The sequence below is a fragment of the Rhinatrema bivittatum genome, chromosome 8 (assembly GCF_901001135.1).
Source record: "Rhinatrema bivittatum chromosome 8, aRhiBiv1.1, whole genome shotgun sequence".
NCBI classification, from domain to species: domain Eukaryota; kingdom Metazoa; phylum Chordata; class Amphibia; order Gymnophiona; family Rhinatrematidae; genus Rhinatrema; species Rhinatrema bivittatum.
The window spans coordinates 223,015,647-223,031,892 of NC_042622.1; the positions used below are offsets into that span (position 1 = coordinate 223,015,647).

Sequence of the window (16,246 nt, forward strand, 5' to 3'; positions counted from 1 at the left end):
CATGGTCTACAATGTATGTAAACCTAACTTTCATATTCATATGGATATCCTAAAAACATCATTGGCTAGATTTGCCTCCATGAGGGGGGGGGGAGGGATCTCACTATATTTGGCCTATGTAGAACAGCAGGGGTATGTTGGTAGATGCCTTCTTCCTGTCTCTGCTATTCCCACACTTCTCACCTTATTGTCCCTTTAGTGGCTGCTGCTTCAGAATTCTAGTCTTTGCTGTTAAATTAATCCCTACTCTTGCTCCCTCCTAGTTTTCTAACCTACTTTCTTGTTTTAGTCCTCTGTGCTCTCTGCTCTCCCATCCTGGTTCCCAGGACACACCAGTCAGTTGGGTTTTCAGGATGTCCATAATGAATATGAATGAGCTTGCACCACACCCCCTACCATTTTTTTTCCCCACAAGCAGGGCCGGAGGAACCACTAGGCAAGCTAGGCCTGTGCCTAGGGCGCCGAGACTTACGGGGTGCTGCGGCAGGCAGCAGAATTTTGAAAGTGCAAAAAGTGCCCTTTCAAAATACGGCCAGCCCCCGATTTCGCCTAGGTGGAGACCAAGCGCCGAGACTTAGGGGGCACCGTGGCAGGCAACCAGCTCCCAAGTGCCACCTTCCCGACACCCCCCCCCCCCTAGTGGTCCAGCGGAGGTCCCGGGAGCGATCTGCCGCTCCCGGGGCCTCGGCTGCCACTAAGCAAAATGGCGGCGGTGGCCTTTAGCCCCTACCATGTGACAGGGGCCAACCAATGGCACCAGTAGCCCCTGTCACATGGTAGGGGCTGAAGGAAGGGTGTCATTTCGCCTTCTGATAGGAATGTGGTTTTCTTATTTAACCGTTGGGAGCATGACTTTCACTTTTAGTAAAAGTGAAAAATGCTGCAAGTCTGAAAGCAAGGTTCTTCTGTGAGAGTGCAATGTGTATGTGAGACATGGAGGGTGCTTGTGTGTGTGCGAGAGAGATGGAGCATGTTTTTGGCTGGCTTATGGCTGTGAGGGCATGTGTGTGAATGAGCCTGTTTGTAAGTGAGATAGAACATGTGTTTGAGAGCTTGTGTGTAAGTGAAATAGAGCATGTATGTGATTGAAAGCTTGTGTGTAAGTAAGAGAGAGTGAGAGCATTGTGTGATTGAGAGAGACTGGCCAGAGAGGTGACGTGTGTATGTGTGAGAGACTGATCAGGGAGATGACTTGTGTGTGTGAGAGAGAAAAGAGACTCCCTAAGGAAGAGGTATGTGAGGACAGCTTCAGCAGCTACTACTGCTTCTGGTATGACCTGCAAGGGAAAGGAGTAGGAGAACTGCTGGAGAGGATAAGCAAAGGTGGCTTTTTAAGTTCATTTTTCTTGATTGACTACCATTTTAATTATTGGGTAGTATGTGATGTGTCTGCTGTTTGAAATGTTTTATTGGTGTTTGGTAAAGCTTTCAAAATGTGCATGAGTCTTTAATTATTGGATATTCTATTCATTAACTGTTCTGAAATTATTTTATTAGTATGATTTTATTAGTATGATTTTATATATCTTTATTTTATGGATTTGTTTCATGAGGAATGGTGACATTTTTGTTTTTCCATTGTTGCACTGTATAGAGTCTGGCGTGATGTGTTTTACAGTTCAGTTTTTGTCTGCACATTTCTATTTATACTTTATATGGCTTTATTCTGTATTTGGTGAGGGTTTGTGTTCTGCATGCAAAGACTGAGATGAAGCATTCTTTTAACCTGTGGTTTCTCTGTAGGGATCTGTAGTAGCTTGGCCTGTTCTGTTTTCCTGATAGGTTTATTGATATTTTAGATTCTGGTGTAATATTTGTGGTATTCTTTTTCATAGGTAGAGCTGTTATTCTTTGAGTGTTGGCAGATAGTACTGTGTTGATATGGCAGGACCATGCCGAAATATATCACAATATGATGCCATATGAATTCCAAGATGCAAAGTTTTCTTGTTGGCATCAAACAGTGCATGAAATTATCACAACTTGTATATTAATTTTACCTCAATGTCATTTTTCATGTAAAATGTTATAAATGCATAATTTAAAATTGTGTATGGGGAGGGGGCACCAGACTGTAAGGTTTGCCTAGGGTGCCTAATACCCTTGCACAAGCTCCTACTAGATATCCAGGATGCACAGCAACTGCTGGATTTCAAAACTAAACTTAAAATACTCTTTAGTCTTTCACTAAGCCTATTCTGTGAATTATTGCATTCACTGCTAATGTGTATGTATACTGCGGTCCCTGGCTGCTTGTAAAACTGATGGAATGTGTCCTGGGTAGGGGCACCAAATAAATACTTAAGTTACACGAGACACTTCGCCAGCTGAGAAGGGACGATTTGACGAATGCTTTGGAGGAATGGTAGTTGGGAAGAGGCTGACGCTGGCGGGAAGCGCATTCCCTCTTAAGAAAATAAGACTTGCCATACTGGGTCAGACCAAAGGTCCCTCAAGCCCTGCATCCTGTAGCCAATCCAGGTCACAAGTACCTGGCAGGATCCCAAGGGGTTAGACAGATTCCAAGCTGCTTATCCCAGGGATAAGCAGTGGAGTTCCCCAATGTCCACTCTCTTAAGTGAGAGTTCTGTTCTTTGCATGGTGCAAATATCTGTCTTCTGGAGGATCATGTTGGACAAACGCAGGTCTGCATCTAACTTACAAACTGGTGGGGTCCCACAGGAAGCCTGCAGGCAGATCAAAGCTGTCTGAATGTTCTTGTTCGATTCTCATTTGAGAGAGCTCTGTATTGATTGGTGTGCTTTATAATATAGCCCCGGCAGCCACAAACTAAGAGGTTGCCCCAAATTTTCCATACTCCTCCCCTGTGTATGTTGTTACAGTGCAGCCTACATTGAGGATAGTTTCTTCATGATAAATCCCCCAACCTTGATGTATAGCAAGTCTTTGGGACAACTATAGTCAATGTTGCAACCTTCATATAAGAACTTGAGGTTATCCATGTCCTCTTCTAATTGTATGCTTTATGCCTTTTGCAGATTGGCAAGATGCGTTATGTCAGAGTGTCGTCTTTCAAGGGGAAATGCCTGGTGGATATTCGGGAATTTTATTTGGATAAGGAAGGCGATATTAAACCTGGGAGGAAAGGTATTTGATGCTGATCATTGGGCAACCCTAAATCAGTTTTGGGCTCAAATGGTGTAGGTGAGGATTTTTCTTTAGCCTCCAAGTTTGCTGGGCAGACTGGATGGGCCGTTTGGTCGTCTTCTGCTGTCATTTCTATGTTTCTATAAGTCCCTTTTTCAGATGTGTGAGCCACTGTAAGCTGATTTACACTAGCCTCTATTTATTTTTTGTTGGTCCAAGAAAGCAGATTGTAGCCTCACCGTAGCGTGCATTCCTTTCCTGGGACCAATCCTATAGCAAAGGCTTGAAGCCTGTGGATCTTGCGTTTTTTTAGATGGTGTGTAAGGTTGCTGGTGTCCTGTGTGGATTTCACTTAGGAAACACAAAGCACATTTCATTGACTATTTATGGTAGACAGGAATAAGGAGGGTTTGACATTGCTAAGTTACCCAGTTTCAGGAGGAAGACTTTTTTTTTTTTTTTTTTTTTGGTCAGACCTGGTTTTGAATTTATATTCTAAAATAGCATGGTATTTGTAGTCCCAGATTTTTACCCACTGAAATCGGCGGTGTAGGTCCCATAATGTATCAGAATGGGATAGATAGAAATCCAAGACTAATCTAAAATCGCCCTCCTGGAACTGGGTAGCTTGGTAGCTTTTGGTTTGGTACAGCAAGCACTATATTCAATTTTGGGATAGCTCTGCTTTGTTCTCTAAATGGCTTCTGGCAGATTGCTGAGAACTTCATAGCTATCTCAATTTCACATTTACCATGTGCAAAATCCATTTAAAGAAAAATGCGTTTGGCAGGTATTATATAGACTGCCCACTTGCTCTGTGGTTCTATAGTGGGCATCTCCTCTGGGTGGTATGGACAAGGTTTTTTCTTAAACTGGTGAGAACAAACCCTTATTGATATAGTACAAAGGTAGGCAATGCTGGTCATCAGGTACTGTGAACTGTTGGGTTTTCAGAATATTCACAATGAATATGCATGAGATACAAAATGTATGCAGTGGATGTGCATGCAGATGTACTGTTGAATATTTAGTGCAAATATCTTGAAAACCCGAATGGCTTGTGGCACTGACAAGAGTATGCTATCCCTGGTAATATTTTGGAGTACTAATGGATTTTCCTGCTCTTCCCAGTAAATCTCTCTTGTGATCTTTTTATAAGAAAGGAACACTAGATTTCTCACTGGCCCTCTTACTGGTGGTTTTCCTGTTTCTTCCTTCCGTACACTTACATGTATGGAATGGCCATGTTTGTAATAGCTAAAGAAGCGTCAGCATTTCCCTACTCTTAAACACAATATAATTGGTCTTTCCCTGTACGTACCCGGATCAGTCCAGACTCCTGGGTTTTGCCTCCCGTCCAGCAGATGGAGACAGAGGGGTTTTGATGGACTCTGCCGTATATACCAGGGTGCCACCTACAGTCTGTCAGTATTGCTCAGTCACAAAGCAGAATGGTTCAAAACCCAAACTAACTATATACACTAACCTATAACCTTTAACTGGATCACTAACCCCAATTGGGAACAGAACCTGTTGAATACGGTAAACAAGATTGATCTTCAGACCTGTGTGCACCAAGCGGGCGGGACTCTGGACTGATCCATGGTACTACAGAAATGAAAATTATCAGGTAAGAACCAATTTTCCTTTCCCTGTACGTACTCTGATCACTCCAGACTCCTGGGATGTATCAGAGCTTTTCTTACCTGGGATAGGATCCGGAGAGACCCACTCTCAGCACACCATCTCCAAATCCTCCGGGACCTGGACATCCAGACGGTAATGTCTAGTAAAAGTATGTAAAGATTTCCATGTAGCCGCTCTGCAAATCTCCTGCGGCGAAATCTGCTGACATTCTGCCCATGCCGCTGCCTGAGAATGCATAGAATGTGCCCTAAGACCCACCGGTAAGGGCTTGCCATGTAGCAAATATGCAGAATTTATAGCCTCCTTCAGCCATCGGGCGATCGTCCAAGAGTAGTCTTAATCCTTCCCGGATCCTGGTGTTTCTAGGGGCCCGATTCGATACAGATGTGGGAAAGGTTTTTCTCTCGGAAGAGAGGATTATCAAGTTAAAAGCTCAAGTCCAGAACCTGATGCGGCTGAAAGTGCCCAGGGTCTGGGACTATTTACAGGTTCTTGGTTCCATGGCATCAAACTTGGAGCTCATCCCATGGGCCTCTGCTCACATGAGACCTCTGCAGTGAGCGTTGCTGTCCCGTTGGAATTCATTGTGGGAACAATTTAGTCTCCAGCTCCCTCTCCCGGAAGTTGCCAGGTCCAGTCTCCTTTGGTGGCTGACGTCAGGTCACTTGGAGTGCGGTGTGGACCTGAAGTACCTCAATGGATGGTGGTAACCACCGACACCAGTCTCTCTGGCTGGGGAGCTGTGTTCCAGTCTCAAGCGGCACAGGGTCAGTGGTCCACGGAGAAGGGCGACCAAAATGATACAGAGAATGGAACAGCTCCCCTATGAGGAAAGACTAAAGAGGTTAGGACTTTTCAGCTTGGAGAAGAGACGGCTGAGGGAGGATATGATAGAGGTGTTTAAAATCATGAGAGGTCTAGAACGGGTAGATGTGAATCGGTTATTTATTCTTTTGGATAATAGAAAGACTAGGGGGCACTCCATGAAATTAGCGTAGCACATTTAAAACTAATCGGAGAAAGTTCTTTTTCACTCAATGCACAATTAAACTCTGGAATTTGTTACCAGAAGATGTGGTTAGTGCAGTTAGTATAGCTGTGTTTAAAAAAGGATTGGATAGGTTCTTGGAGGAGAAGTCCATTACCTGCTATTAATTAAGTTGACTTAGATAATAACCACCGCTATTACTAGCAATGGTAACATGGAATAGACTTAGTTTTTGGGTACTTCCCAGGTTCTTATGGCCTGGATTGGCCACTGTTGGAAACAGGATGCTGGGCTTGATGGACCCTTGGTCTGACCCAGTATTTATTTATTTAACACTTTTCTATACCGACCTTCATGGTAGAGATCATATCAGATCGGTTTACATCGAATTGGGGAACTGAACCAAGAACAGTAACCAAAAACAATAGGTTGAGCATGAAAAAACAAAGTTACATTTAACAGGGAAATTAAACTTGGAAGCATAAGCTGCTGGAAGGAAGGAAAGGCTTGAGATAACGGAGGAATTATTAGTATAAACAAAGCAGAGTCAGGGGCATGTTGATTAAGAACATGCATGTATGGCATGTTCTTAATCAACTGTCAAGAGGCTTGGGCGGTGAGACTGGCTTTGGAGAGCTTCCCCTTCTAAGCAACAAGGTAGTTCGGGTCGTGTCAGACAATGTGACCATAGTGGTTTATATCAACCGTCAAGGGGGAACCAAGAGCCATGCGGTAGCTCTGGAGCTGGAGATGTTGGTGTCCTGGGCCAAACGTCATTTGACAATGCTGGCGGCCTCCCATATAGCGGGAACCTCCAACGTTCAGGCGGATTTTCTCAACTGTCAATAATTGGACCCCGGAGAATGAGAGTTAGCGGAGAATGCCATGGACTTAATCTCCTGCAAGTGGGGCCAGCCGAATATCTATTTCTTGGTGATCTGTGGCAATGTCAAGGCAGAACGGTTCTTCAGCTGCAGAAGAGAGTACAGAGCAGAGGGGGTCTATGCGCTTGTCATCCCTTGGCCTCAGGAGGTCCTCTACGTGTTTCCTCCTTGGCCCTTCATCGGCAAGGTCCTTAGGAGAATACAGCTTCACCCGGGCTGGGTGATCCTGGTAGCTCTGGAGTGGCCACGTCACCTATGGTTTGTGGACCTGATCAATCTGGCATTGGATGGACCCCTGCGGTTTGGTCATCTCCCAAATGTCCTGCGTCAAGTCCTGATATTTTTGGATTAAGCGTATTGCTGTTGTCTTGCAGCCTGGCTTTTGAGAGGTGGCAGTTGAGAAAGAAAGGCTATCCGGAGGATGTCATTACTACTCTGTTACAAGCTCAGAAGCCCTCCACATCCATGGCATATATTCAGGTGTGGAGGGTCTTCGAGTCTTGGTGCAAGACAGAATGCGAACCTTCGATCCTCTGTGACCACGATTCTCTTTCTTGCAGGCTGGCCTTGCAAAGGGTTTATCATTGAACTCTTTGAGCGTTCAAGTGGTGGCCCTGGCAAGGTTCATGGATCTTCCCTGGCGGCTCATCCGGATGTGTTACATTTTCGGGGGGTGAAGCATTTGCTTCCTCCAGCCGTCGGGTGTGTCCTTCATGGAGTTTGAATCTGGTCCTTAGGGGTTTGTGTGCAGCGCCATTCGAGCTGCTTAAGAGAGCCACCTTGAAGGATCTGATGCTGAAAGTGGTATTTCCCTGTACGTACCTGGATCAGTCCAGACAGTGGGTTATGTCCCCAGTCCAGCAGATGGAGTCAGCACAAGCTTTGAGGGGGCGTATCCATATATACTACTACCCCCTCTGTAGGAGTTCAGTATCTTCTGACTCCAGCAGATGCGAGTAGGGGAATCAGGCTTCCCCTCCTTTTCCTTTTTCTTCACTTTCTTGCTTGATTATGGCTTGTTTTTTTCTGTGGATCAAGTTTGGATCAAGTTTGTATTAAGTTTAAAAAAAAAAAAAAAGGCAGAGTTCTTTCAACTTCTGGGGAGTGGCTTATCTTCCTTGTCTCTTCTCTGCGGCCTTGCTGTTTATTTCTCGTTGCAGCCAGGGGTAAGTTTGTTTTTCCTTTGTAGTTTTTTCCTTCACAGCTCAGCCCCCGGTGCCCGCGAAAGCCGGTGGAGCCGGCCTCTTCGCTCTTTACTCCCTCACCCGCGGCCATTTTACAGCTCCTCATGGGCTGCTGAGCCATTTAGGGAAAGATGTCTGGGGCGGGTCGTGTGGCCGGGAAGGCCCCCCCGCGGCACCCTCTATTTTCGGACAGCGGGCAGTGCGGGCCGACTGGGCCCCCCCGCAGCGGCGCTTTTGTGCGCGTGGCCCCCCCTCCCATGGCTTTTTCTTTTCTCCTACAGCGATCCCGATGCCGCGGCTGTGCGGCCTGCGGAGACCTGGGGTCCCGGGTTTCCCGGGAGGACATCTGTGCACGATGCCTTCCCGGCGGGGAAGGTACCTCACAGTCCCTGACTGATTTCTCTTTTTTGCCCGGGCAGCACGGGCCGGCCACTCCGCCATTTTTGGCGGGAACGGCGGCCATTTTACATTCTGAGCGCCCTGAGGCGCAGGCCACGAGGGGGAATGGAGGCCACGAGGGGGAACGGATCCCTGGAGGACTCTTACCAGCGGGGGTGTTCCCCCCCCCCCCCCCCCCCCCCCCCCCCCCCCCCCCCCCCCGATTTTGGTGCAGGAACAAAGCACCCAGGGCCAGGGAGCAGGAACCACGCCGCCCCCGAAGCGCACCCGAGCAGGCCGGGGTTCTCTCAGGAGTTTATCCTGCTCATGCATACCGCATATCTGCAGGGGCTGGAAGCACCTGTGGGGCCTCCCCCCGACCCTCCGGGAGTGGGGGCCTCCCGCCTTCCTACCCGGGTCCGATCCACGCCCGCGGCAGTGGGGGCGGTGCCAGACCCAGCGGGACATGGACTTGACCTCCCGGACGGGGGACAAGGGGACGGCACGCAGGAGGGGGATGATCCGCGTACCCTACGCCTCTTCCAGAGGGAAGAGCTGGACGACCTCATCCCGCAGATCATCCAAGAATTAGATTTGGACCCGCCACCAGACCCGCCTGCCCCAGTAGCTCCCGCTGTCGTCACTTCTTCAAGGAAGGGAGATCCTGTCCTGGCAGCACTCCGGCCGAGGGCTCGGGCTTTTCCCATTCATGACTCGTTTTTACAACTTCTCACCAGGGAATGGGACACTCTGGAGGCCTCCCTGAAGAGCAGCCGGGCTATGGAAAAGCTGTACCCGCTCCCCGAAGATTTTCTGGACCTCATCAAGGTCCCAAAGGTGGACTCCGCAGTGTCGGCGGTCACGAAGAGGACGACTATCCCAGTGACAGGAGGTGCGGCGTTGCGGGACACACAGGATCGTAAGTTGGAAGTTTTCCTTAAGCGGGTTTTCGAGGTCTCCGCTCTGGGTATGCGGGCGGTGATGTGCAGTTCGCTTGCCCAGCGGGCTAGTCTCCTTTGGGTGCAACAACTCCTCACGTCTCAGAACCTGCCGTCCGATGAGGCTGCCCAGGCAGATCGGCTAGAAGCCGCAGTGGCGTATGGGGCGGACGCCTCGTATGACCTTTTTCGGGTCCTCGCAAGATCCAGGGTTTCGGTAGTGGCAGCACGACGACTACTGTGGCTACGCAAGTGGGCGGCTGATACATCCTCTAAGTCGAGTCTGGGCTCTCTTCCCTTCAGGGGCAAGTTCCTCTTCGGGGAGGATTTGGACCAGATCATCAAGTCCCTGGGGGAGAACGCTGTTCATCGGCTGCCGGAGGATAGGTTTCGACCATCCAGAGCGTTTTCTTCTTCTCGGACCAGAGCGCAACGGCGCTACAGGGGATACAGACAGGCGGGCTCCCGGTCATCTGCCCCCAGGTCTCAGCCCTGGTTGCGCTCCTTTCGCGGGCGTCGGCCCGCACGCACTACTCCCGGAACCGGGAACCCTTCTACCAAGTCTTCACAATGATGCCAGTCTCGCCCACTCCCCTGTCCCCAGGATTGGGGGCCGACTAACGTATTTCTATGCGGAGTGGGCACGGATCACCTAGGACCAGTGGGTCCTGGATACCATAAAACACGGCTACGCATTGGAATTTGTCCGCCCCCCGCAGGGAAGGTTCATCTTTTCCCCCTGTGGCTCGGACCTCAAGAGAGGAGCGGTGCAGCTGACTCTGGACAGACTCCGGGAGATAGGCGCTATTGCGCCCGTGCCCTTCGGAGAGGTGGGCTCGGGCCACTATTCCATCTATTTCGTCGTACCAAAGAAGGACGGTTCCTTCCGGCCTATCCTAGACCTCAAGGAAGTCAACAAATCCCTTCGAGTCGTTCGGTTCCGCATGGAAACGCTCCGGTCAGTGATTGCGGCGGTGCATCGGGGGGAGTTCCTCACCTCCCTGGACTTAACGGAGGCCTACCTGCACATTCCCATCCGCCCGGACCACCACCGTTTCCTTCGTTTCAAAATTCTGGACCAGCATTTTCAGTTCACGGCTCTCCCATTCGGATTGGCGACGGCGCCACGCACCTTCACCAAGATCATGGTAGTCGTGGCAGCAGCTCTCCGGAAGGAGGGCATCCTGGTTCATCCTTATCTGGACGATTGGCTCCTCCGGGCGAAGTCATTCGATCATGGACGCTCAGCGGTGACTCGAGTAGTACGACCAAGAGCTCCCTCATGCCCTCGCAACGCTTGGGTTTTTTTGGGGGCGACCTTCGACACCCTACTGGGCAAAGTTTTTCTGCGCCAGGACAAAGCTCAATCCTTGCGGGATCACACACGACGGTTCTCTGCATTACCAGAGCCCACCTCCTGGGACTACCTGCAACTCCTGGGAGTGATGGGGTCCACCATCGACCTTGTACCTTGGGCTTTCGCGCACCTCAGGACCTTACAGTGGGCGCTCCTCTCCCGTTGGAAACCAGTATCGCAGGACTACCAGATGATTCTCCCGCTCCCGCAGAATGCCAGGGACAGTCTGGGCTGGTGGTTGGATCCGCCGAACCTGGCCCGTGGCGTGTCCCTCGATCTGCCAAATTGGGTGGTGACTACCACCGATGCCAGTCTAGCAGGCTGGGGTGCAGTCTGCGATCGAAGCGCCACGCAGGGGACGTGGTCCACGGTGGAGGCGAAGTGGTCAATCAACCGTCTGGAAACCACAGCGGTCCGGCTAGCTCTGCGACATTTCCTCCCGCTTCTTCGGAACCAGGAAGTCAGAATCCTATCGGACAACGCTACCACCGTGGCCTACATCAACCGACAAGGAGGCACGCGCAGCCCGCAGGTCGTGCTCGAGGCGGCGCTGCTGATGCAATGGGCGGAGCGTCATCTCGTCCGGCTAGCGGCCTCGCACATCGCCGGTGTGGACAACGTCCAGGCGGACTTCCTCAGTCGTCAACTGCTGGACCCCGGAGAGTGGTCTCTCTCAGACAAAGCGATGCAACTTCTCGTCCATCGGTGGGGGGCCCCCCACTTGGATCTGATGGCGTCCGCTCTCAACGCCAAGGCTCCACGCTTCTTCAGTCGCCGGAGAGAGCGCGGCGCGGAGGGAGTGGATGCCCTGGTCCTCCCGTGGCCGCCACATCTTCTGCTCTACGCTTTTCCACCATGGCCCCTGGTGGGCAGGATGCTCCGCAGAATAGAAAGCCATCAGGGGACCGTGATTTTCGTCGCCCCAGAATGGCCCAGGCGACCCTGGTTTGCGGACCTGCTACAGCTGGTGATCGACAGGCCAATCAGGCTGGGGCACCTCCCCCAGCTCCTACATCAGGGCCCGGTATTTTTCGAGCAGGCAGAACTCTTCTGTCTTGCGGCCTGGCTTTTGAGAGGCGCCGCCTCCGGCGTCAGGACTACCCGGAGGCGGTAGTATCCACGCTATTGCGGGCACGAAAGACATCGACGTCGGCGGCCTATGTTCGAGTCTGGAAGGTGTTCGAGCTGTGGTGTACCAGCCAGGCCACGAGACCCGCTAAGGCTTCTGTACCTCAGATCCTTCAGTTTCTACAGGCGGGGGTGGAAAAAGGGCTCGCCTATAATTCACTACGGGTTCAGGTGGCCGCCCTTGGTTCGCTGTTGAGTGATGGGGGCTCTCTTCTACAGTATCCTGACATTGCTCGTTTTCTCAAGGGTGTCAAGCATATGCGTCCTCTGTTACGGGACCCTTGTCCCTCCTGGAGTCTTAACCTTGTGCTTCGCTCCCTGTCGGGACCACCGTTCGAGCCGCTGCGCAGCGCAACGATAAAGGATCTCACTCTCAAGACTGTATTTCTTGTGGCCATCTGTTCCGCTCGACGTATCTCAAAGCTGCAGGCTCTGTCGTGTAGAGAGCCCTATCTCCGTTTCTCCGACTCTGGAGTTTCGCTTCGCACCGTTCCCTCCTTCCTTCCGAAGGTGGTTTCTGCATTCCATGTGAACCAGACGGTGGAGTTGCCGTCCTTCTCTTCCTCAGAGCCGAAGTCTCTCCGTCTCTTGAATGTCAAGCGCACTCTGCGCCTCTATCTGGAGGCTACAAATGAGTTCCGGACCTCTGACCATCTCTTCGTACTCTGGGCCGGTCCTAAGAAGGGGTCTCAGGCCTCGAAGACTACCATTGCCAGATGGCTGAAGACCGGCATTGCTGCTTCCTACATTGGGGCGGGTCGGACTCCCCCACCCGGAATCGTAGCGCATTCTACACGTTCTCAGGCGGCTTCCTGGGCGGAGGTTCGCTCGGTATCCTCGCAGGAAATTTGTAGGGCAGCCACCTGGAAATCGTTACACACGTTCTCGAGGCACTATCGTTTGCACCTCGCCTCTTCGGTCTCTGGACACTTTGGCGAGCAGGTTCTCCGAGCAGGCCTCGCAGGACCCCACCCGATTTAGGGAAGCTTGGGTACATCCCACTGTCTGGACTGATCCAGGTACGTACAGGGAAAAGAAAATTATTACTTACCTGCTAATTTTCGTTCCTGTAGTACCATGGATCAGTCCAGACGCCCACCGCGTTTGGGTTCTTGATCCTGCTCAGCTCTGCGCTCCTTCTTGCTCGCAGTGTTCTGTGTCTTCAGTCATCTCTTTTTGCAGTTTTTCACAGCTCCCTACAAGTTAGTAGGATGTTTGCAGTTACTTGTTGCGGTTACAATTGTTTTCATTATCTGTTTCCACAAACTTGATCCTTCGGGGGTTTCTACTCTGGCTTTGATATACTCGATACTGAACTCCTACAGAGGGGGTAGTAGTATATATGGATACGCCCCCTCAAAGCTTGTGCTGACTCCATCTGCTGGATTGGGGACATAACCCACTGTCTGGACTGATCCATGGTACTACAGGAACGAAAATTAGCAGGTAAGTAATAATTTTCTTTTTTGGTGGCCATCTGTTCCGCCAGGAGGATCTTGGAGCTACAGGCTCTGTCCTGTAGAGAACTGTTTTTGAGAATCTCTACCTCAGGAATCTCCTTGTGTACAGTCCCGTCCTTTCTTCCGAAGGTAGTGTCTTTTCATCTCAGTCAGTGGAGCTTCCAGCCTTTTCCGACGTGGAGTCCAATTCTCTGCATGCCAGGGATTTAAAGAACCTGGGCGTAAGAAGAGGTTTTTTTATTGCACTATTTGGAGGCTACCAATTATTTCAGACTGTCAGATCACCTTTTTGTATTGGGGCAGAAAGCTTCTAAAGCTACGATAGTGCGTTGATTGAAGGAGGCGATTGCCTCTACATATATATCTCATGGTTGCCCTGTCCCTGAGGGTTTAAAGGCCCATTCCACACGTTCATAAGTGACATCCTGGGCAGAATGTCAATTGGTTTCTCCTCAGGAAATTTGCAGGGCGGCTACGTGGAAATCTCTACACACCTTTACCAGGCATTACCACCTAGATGTTCAGGATCCCGAAGCCTGTCCTTTTGGCGATCGGGTTCTCCGAGCAGGACTCTCGCAGTTCCACCCTGTCTAGGGAAGCTTTAGTACATCCCAGGTGTCTGGACTGATCTGGGTACATACAGGGAAAGGAAAATTGGTTCTTGCCTGCTAATTTTTGTTCCTGTAGTACCACAGATCAGTCCAGACGCCCGCCCTCTGCAGAGATTGAGTTACTGGGTTCAGGTGTAACTAAGAGTCCGCTCATCTAATATTTTCTATTGTTTGCCTGATCTCGGGCATGCAGTCTTAGCTGCCAAATTCAGTTAGTTGTTTGTCCCTCATCCTCTGCTCATTGTGGGGTTGGGGGATATCATTAAGTTCTTGGTTGTTCAGTTGTTGGGTTTATCTGCTTGGGTACTAATCAATACTGAAGAGAAGCAGATGGCACACCGGACTAAGAGGGGGTCCTCTTGAAGTTTTTCTCTGTCTCCAGCTGTTGGAAGGGAGGCAAAACCCTGCAGATCCCGATGTGTAAGTAGGCTTCTGTCAGATCCAGGGAGGCCAAGAACTCCCCTGACCTAGGCGTCTGGACTGATCTGTGGTACTACAGGAACAAAAATTAGCAGGTAAGAACCAATTTTCTTTAAAAATCTGCTCTTGCAGGTGCACCCTTGGCACCGCTGGTTGGCTAATCGGTGCCATCACTATAGCAACAGCAGTCTTCTCCAGGCCTGAGCACACCACCTTTGGTGACTAGGCCCAACAGGCCCTGTCAGATGGACTGTCTGAACTTGGATTCTTTGCAGAATGCTTTGGTCTGTACCAACTCTGTACTTTATCTCTTTATATTTTCAAAAATAAATCTAAGATACACTTGAACATTAGAAACTCTTAGCCAGGAAAAAAACCCAATTTCAAAAGAAGGCAAATATAACAAATAACTTTGCTTTTAAGATCCCAATCCAAAAGGTAATATTCCTACAAAGACAGATACATTTTAAAACAGGATGGCAGACTCCCAGGACTTTCTAAAAGAATGCAGCCAATTGAACTAGCTAACATAGGAGATGGTAACAAAGATGGGCCAGATTATGCAATCTTATTGCTTAAAAAGCAGGCAAGTTTGATTAAGCTCAAAAATACATAGGAAACATTTACAGGGAAACTTAAAAAATGAATAGATAAAGCCCCCAGTTGTAAAACCTGAGGTTGCATCAACTGCTTCTGGGTCTGTGGGGCCGCCTCTGGATGGGCCACTTCCTCCACACTTCAATTTCAGGCATGTTTCCTGCTGTAAACTCTGTTGTGGTAACCATATGGAGAGTCCTGAAAAACCATTGGTGGCCTCTGAACTTTCTTGTAGTTGCAGTAGGTACCAAAAGGTTTTTCCTTGGCTGCTGGGTTATTTGTAGGCACAGAAAGTTAATGACATAAGCTTTAAAAAGCCACTGCCTAATGGTTGCTCTTGAGACAGGACAGGGAGGGAGGGTGGCTGCTTTTTTTTGAATGAAACGGTAGTGCGTTTCAGAGACACCTGTCACTGAATAAAATCTGCTTTGGTTTGCTTTAGGCATTTCCTTGTTTCCCGATCAGTGGAATCAGCTAAAGGAGCAGATTCCAGATATCGATGCTGCAATCAAGAAGATGTGACGAAAAGCAGGATACTTCATTTTTGGAGAAGTAGGATTTCCTATGTCCTGTTGAATTGTTCTTTTGTGAGGATTGTTAATAAAGACAAATTCTGAAGTATTGCTCATTCCAGGCAAACTGCTGTTTTGGAAGGACCTTCTCATGTTGCAGGATGTAGAACACAAGGGTGCTAGATGTCAGTTTAACTCTATATGGTTGTGGTTGGACTTTTCTCTCACTCTTGGAGGCTTGTGAGCACTTGGATGCTTGGCCTCCCCCTGACATAGCTTTGGTTCATTAAACTTTCAGACAGGCATTAGTTTGCCTTTGTGTTGCTGTTCTAAATGGGCATAAGTTCAGGTTGAGGTGTGGGAGTTTCTTGGGGTTTTTTTTTTTTTTTTAAAGCTCTGCTTCAAGTTAATTTGGAATTATTTTACAAGTAGGATAAAGCATAAATAAACAAATTACACTGTAAACTATCCTCTATGATTTTTTTTTGACACCTTCCTTGTTCTCATGGTATGGAGTATCTCCTTCCATGTTTTCTTACTGCATGAGGCCAGAAGTTATTGGGTGGGGCACAGCAAATGGATGGTGACCTGTAGCTCATGGTATTGTAATGGAATATGGTGCTGTACCACAGGTCCTAAAACAATTTAGAGCCACTCAAGTAAAAATGGCTGGATTGTCTCTCCAGCAAAGAATATAAGGCAAATAACTTTAGAACTGTCCAGAGTGCAGAATCTCTGCCTTTAAACTACCTTCTGCTGAAAAGAGTGCCCACAGCTTTATGGGCAAGATGGAGGTATTAGTTCAGTATCTTACCTCACTAACTCCAGGTGCTCCCATTAGCAATCCTCCAACAGAAGAATTAAAGGGAACTCCAGCACTCATGAGCTGCATCTGCTGAGCTGCATCCTGTGCCCATCCTGAGTAGTTAATTGTCTGTATTTGCAGTCTTCCCTTCTGTGAATGTGCCATGCTAGTAGTAGTAGTGGTACTGGCAGCCCCCTGCCTCACCCATGTAGGGAGGGCCTGCAATGCC

General features: G+C 49.3%; 1 protein-coding gene across 16 annotated transcripts in view; it reads left to right on the forward strand.

Annotated features, from left to right (window-relative positions):
• The window catches only part of LOC115097806 (activated RNA polymerase II transcriptional coactivator p15-like), a 33,543-nt gene extending 18,179 nt beyond the window's left edge, over positions 1 to 15,364 (forward strand). For all 16 annotated transcript variants that reach the window (XM_029613874.1, XM_029613881.1, XM_029613876.1 and 13 more), the window contains 2 exons: positions 3,000 to 3,108; positions 15,143 to 15,364. In XM_029613874.1, coding sequence (XP_029469734.1) covers positions 3,000 to 3,108; positions 15,143 to 15,222 — 189 coding nt within the window. In that variant the 3' untranslated portion in view covers positions 15,223 to 15,364. The remainder of the gene's footprint in view (positions 1 to 2,999; positions 3,109 to 15,142) is intronic.
• The last annotated feature ends 882 nt before the right edge of the window (positions 15,365 to 16,246 follow it).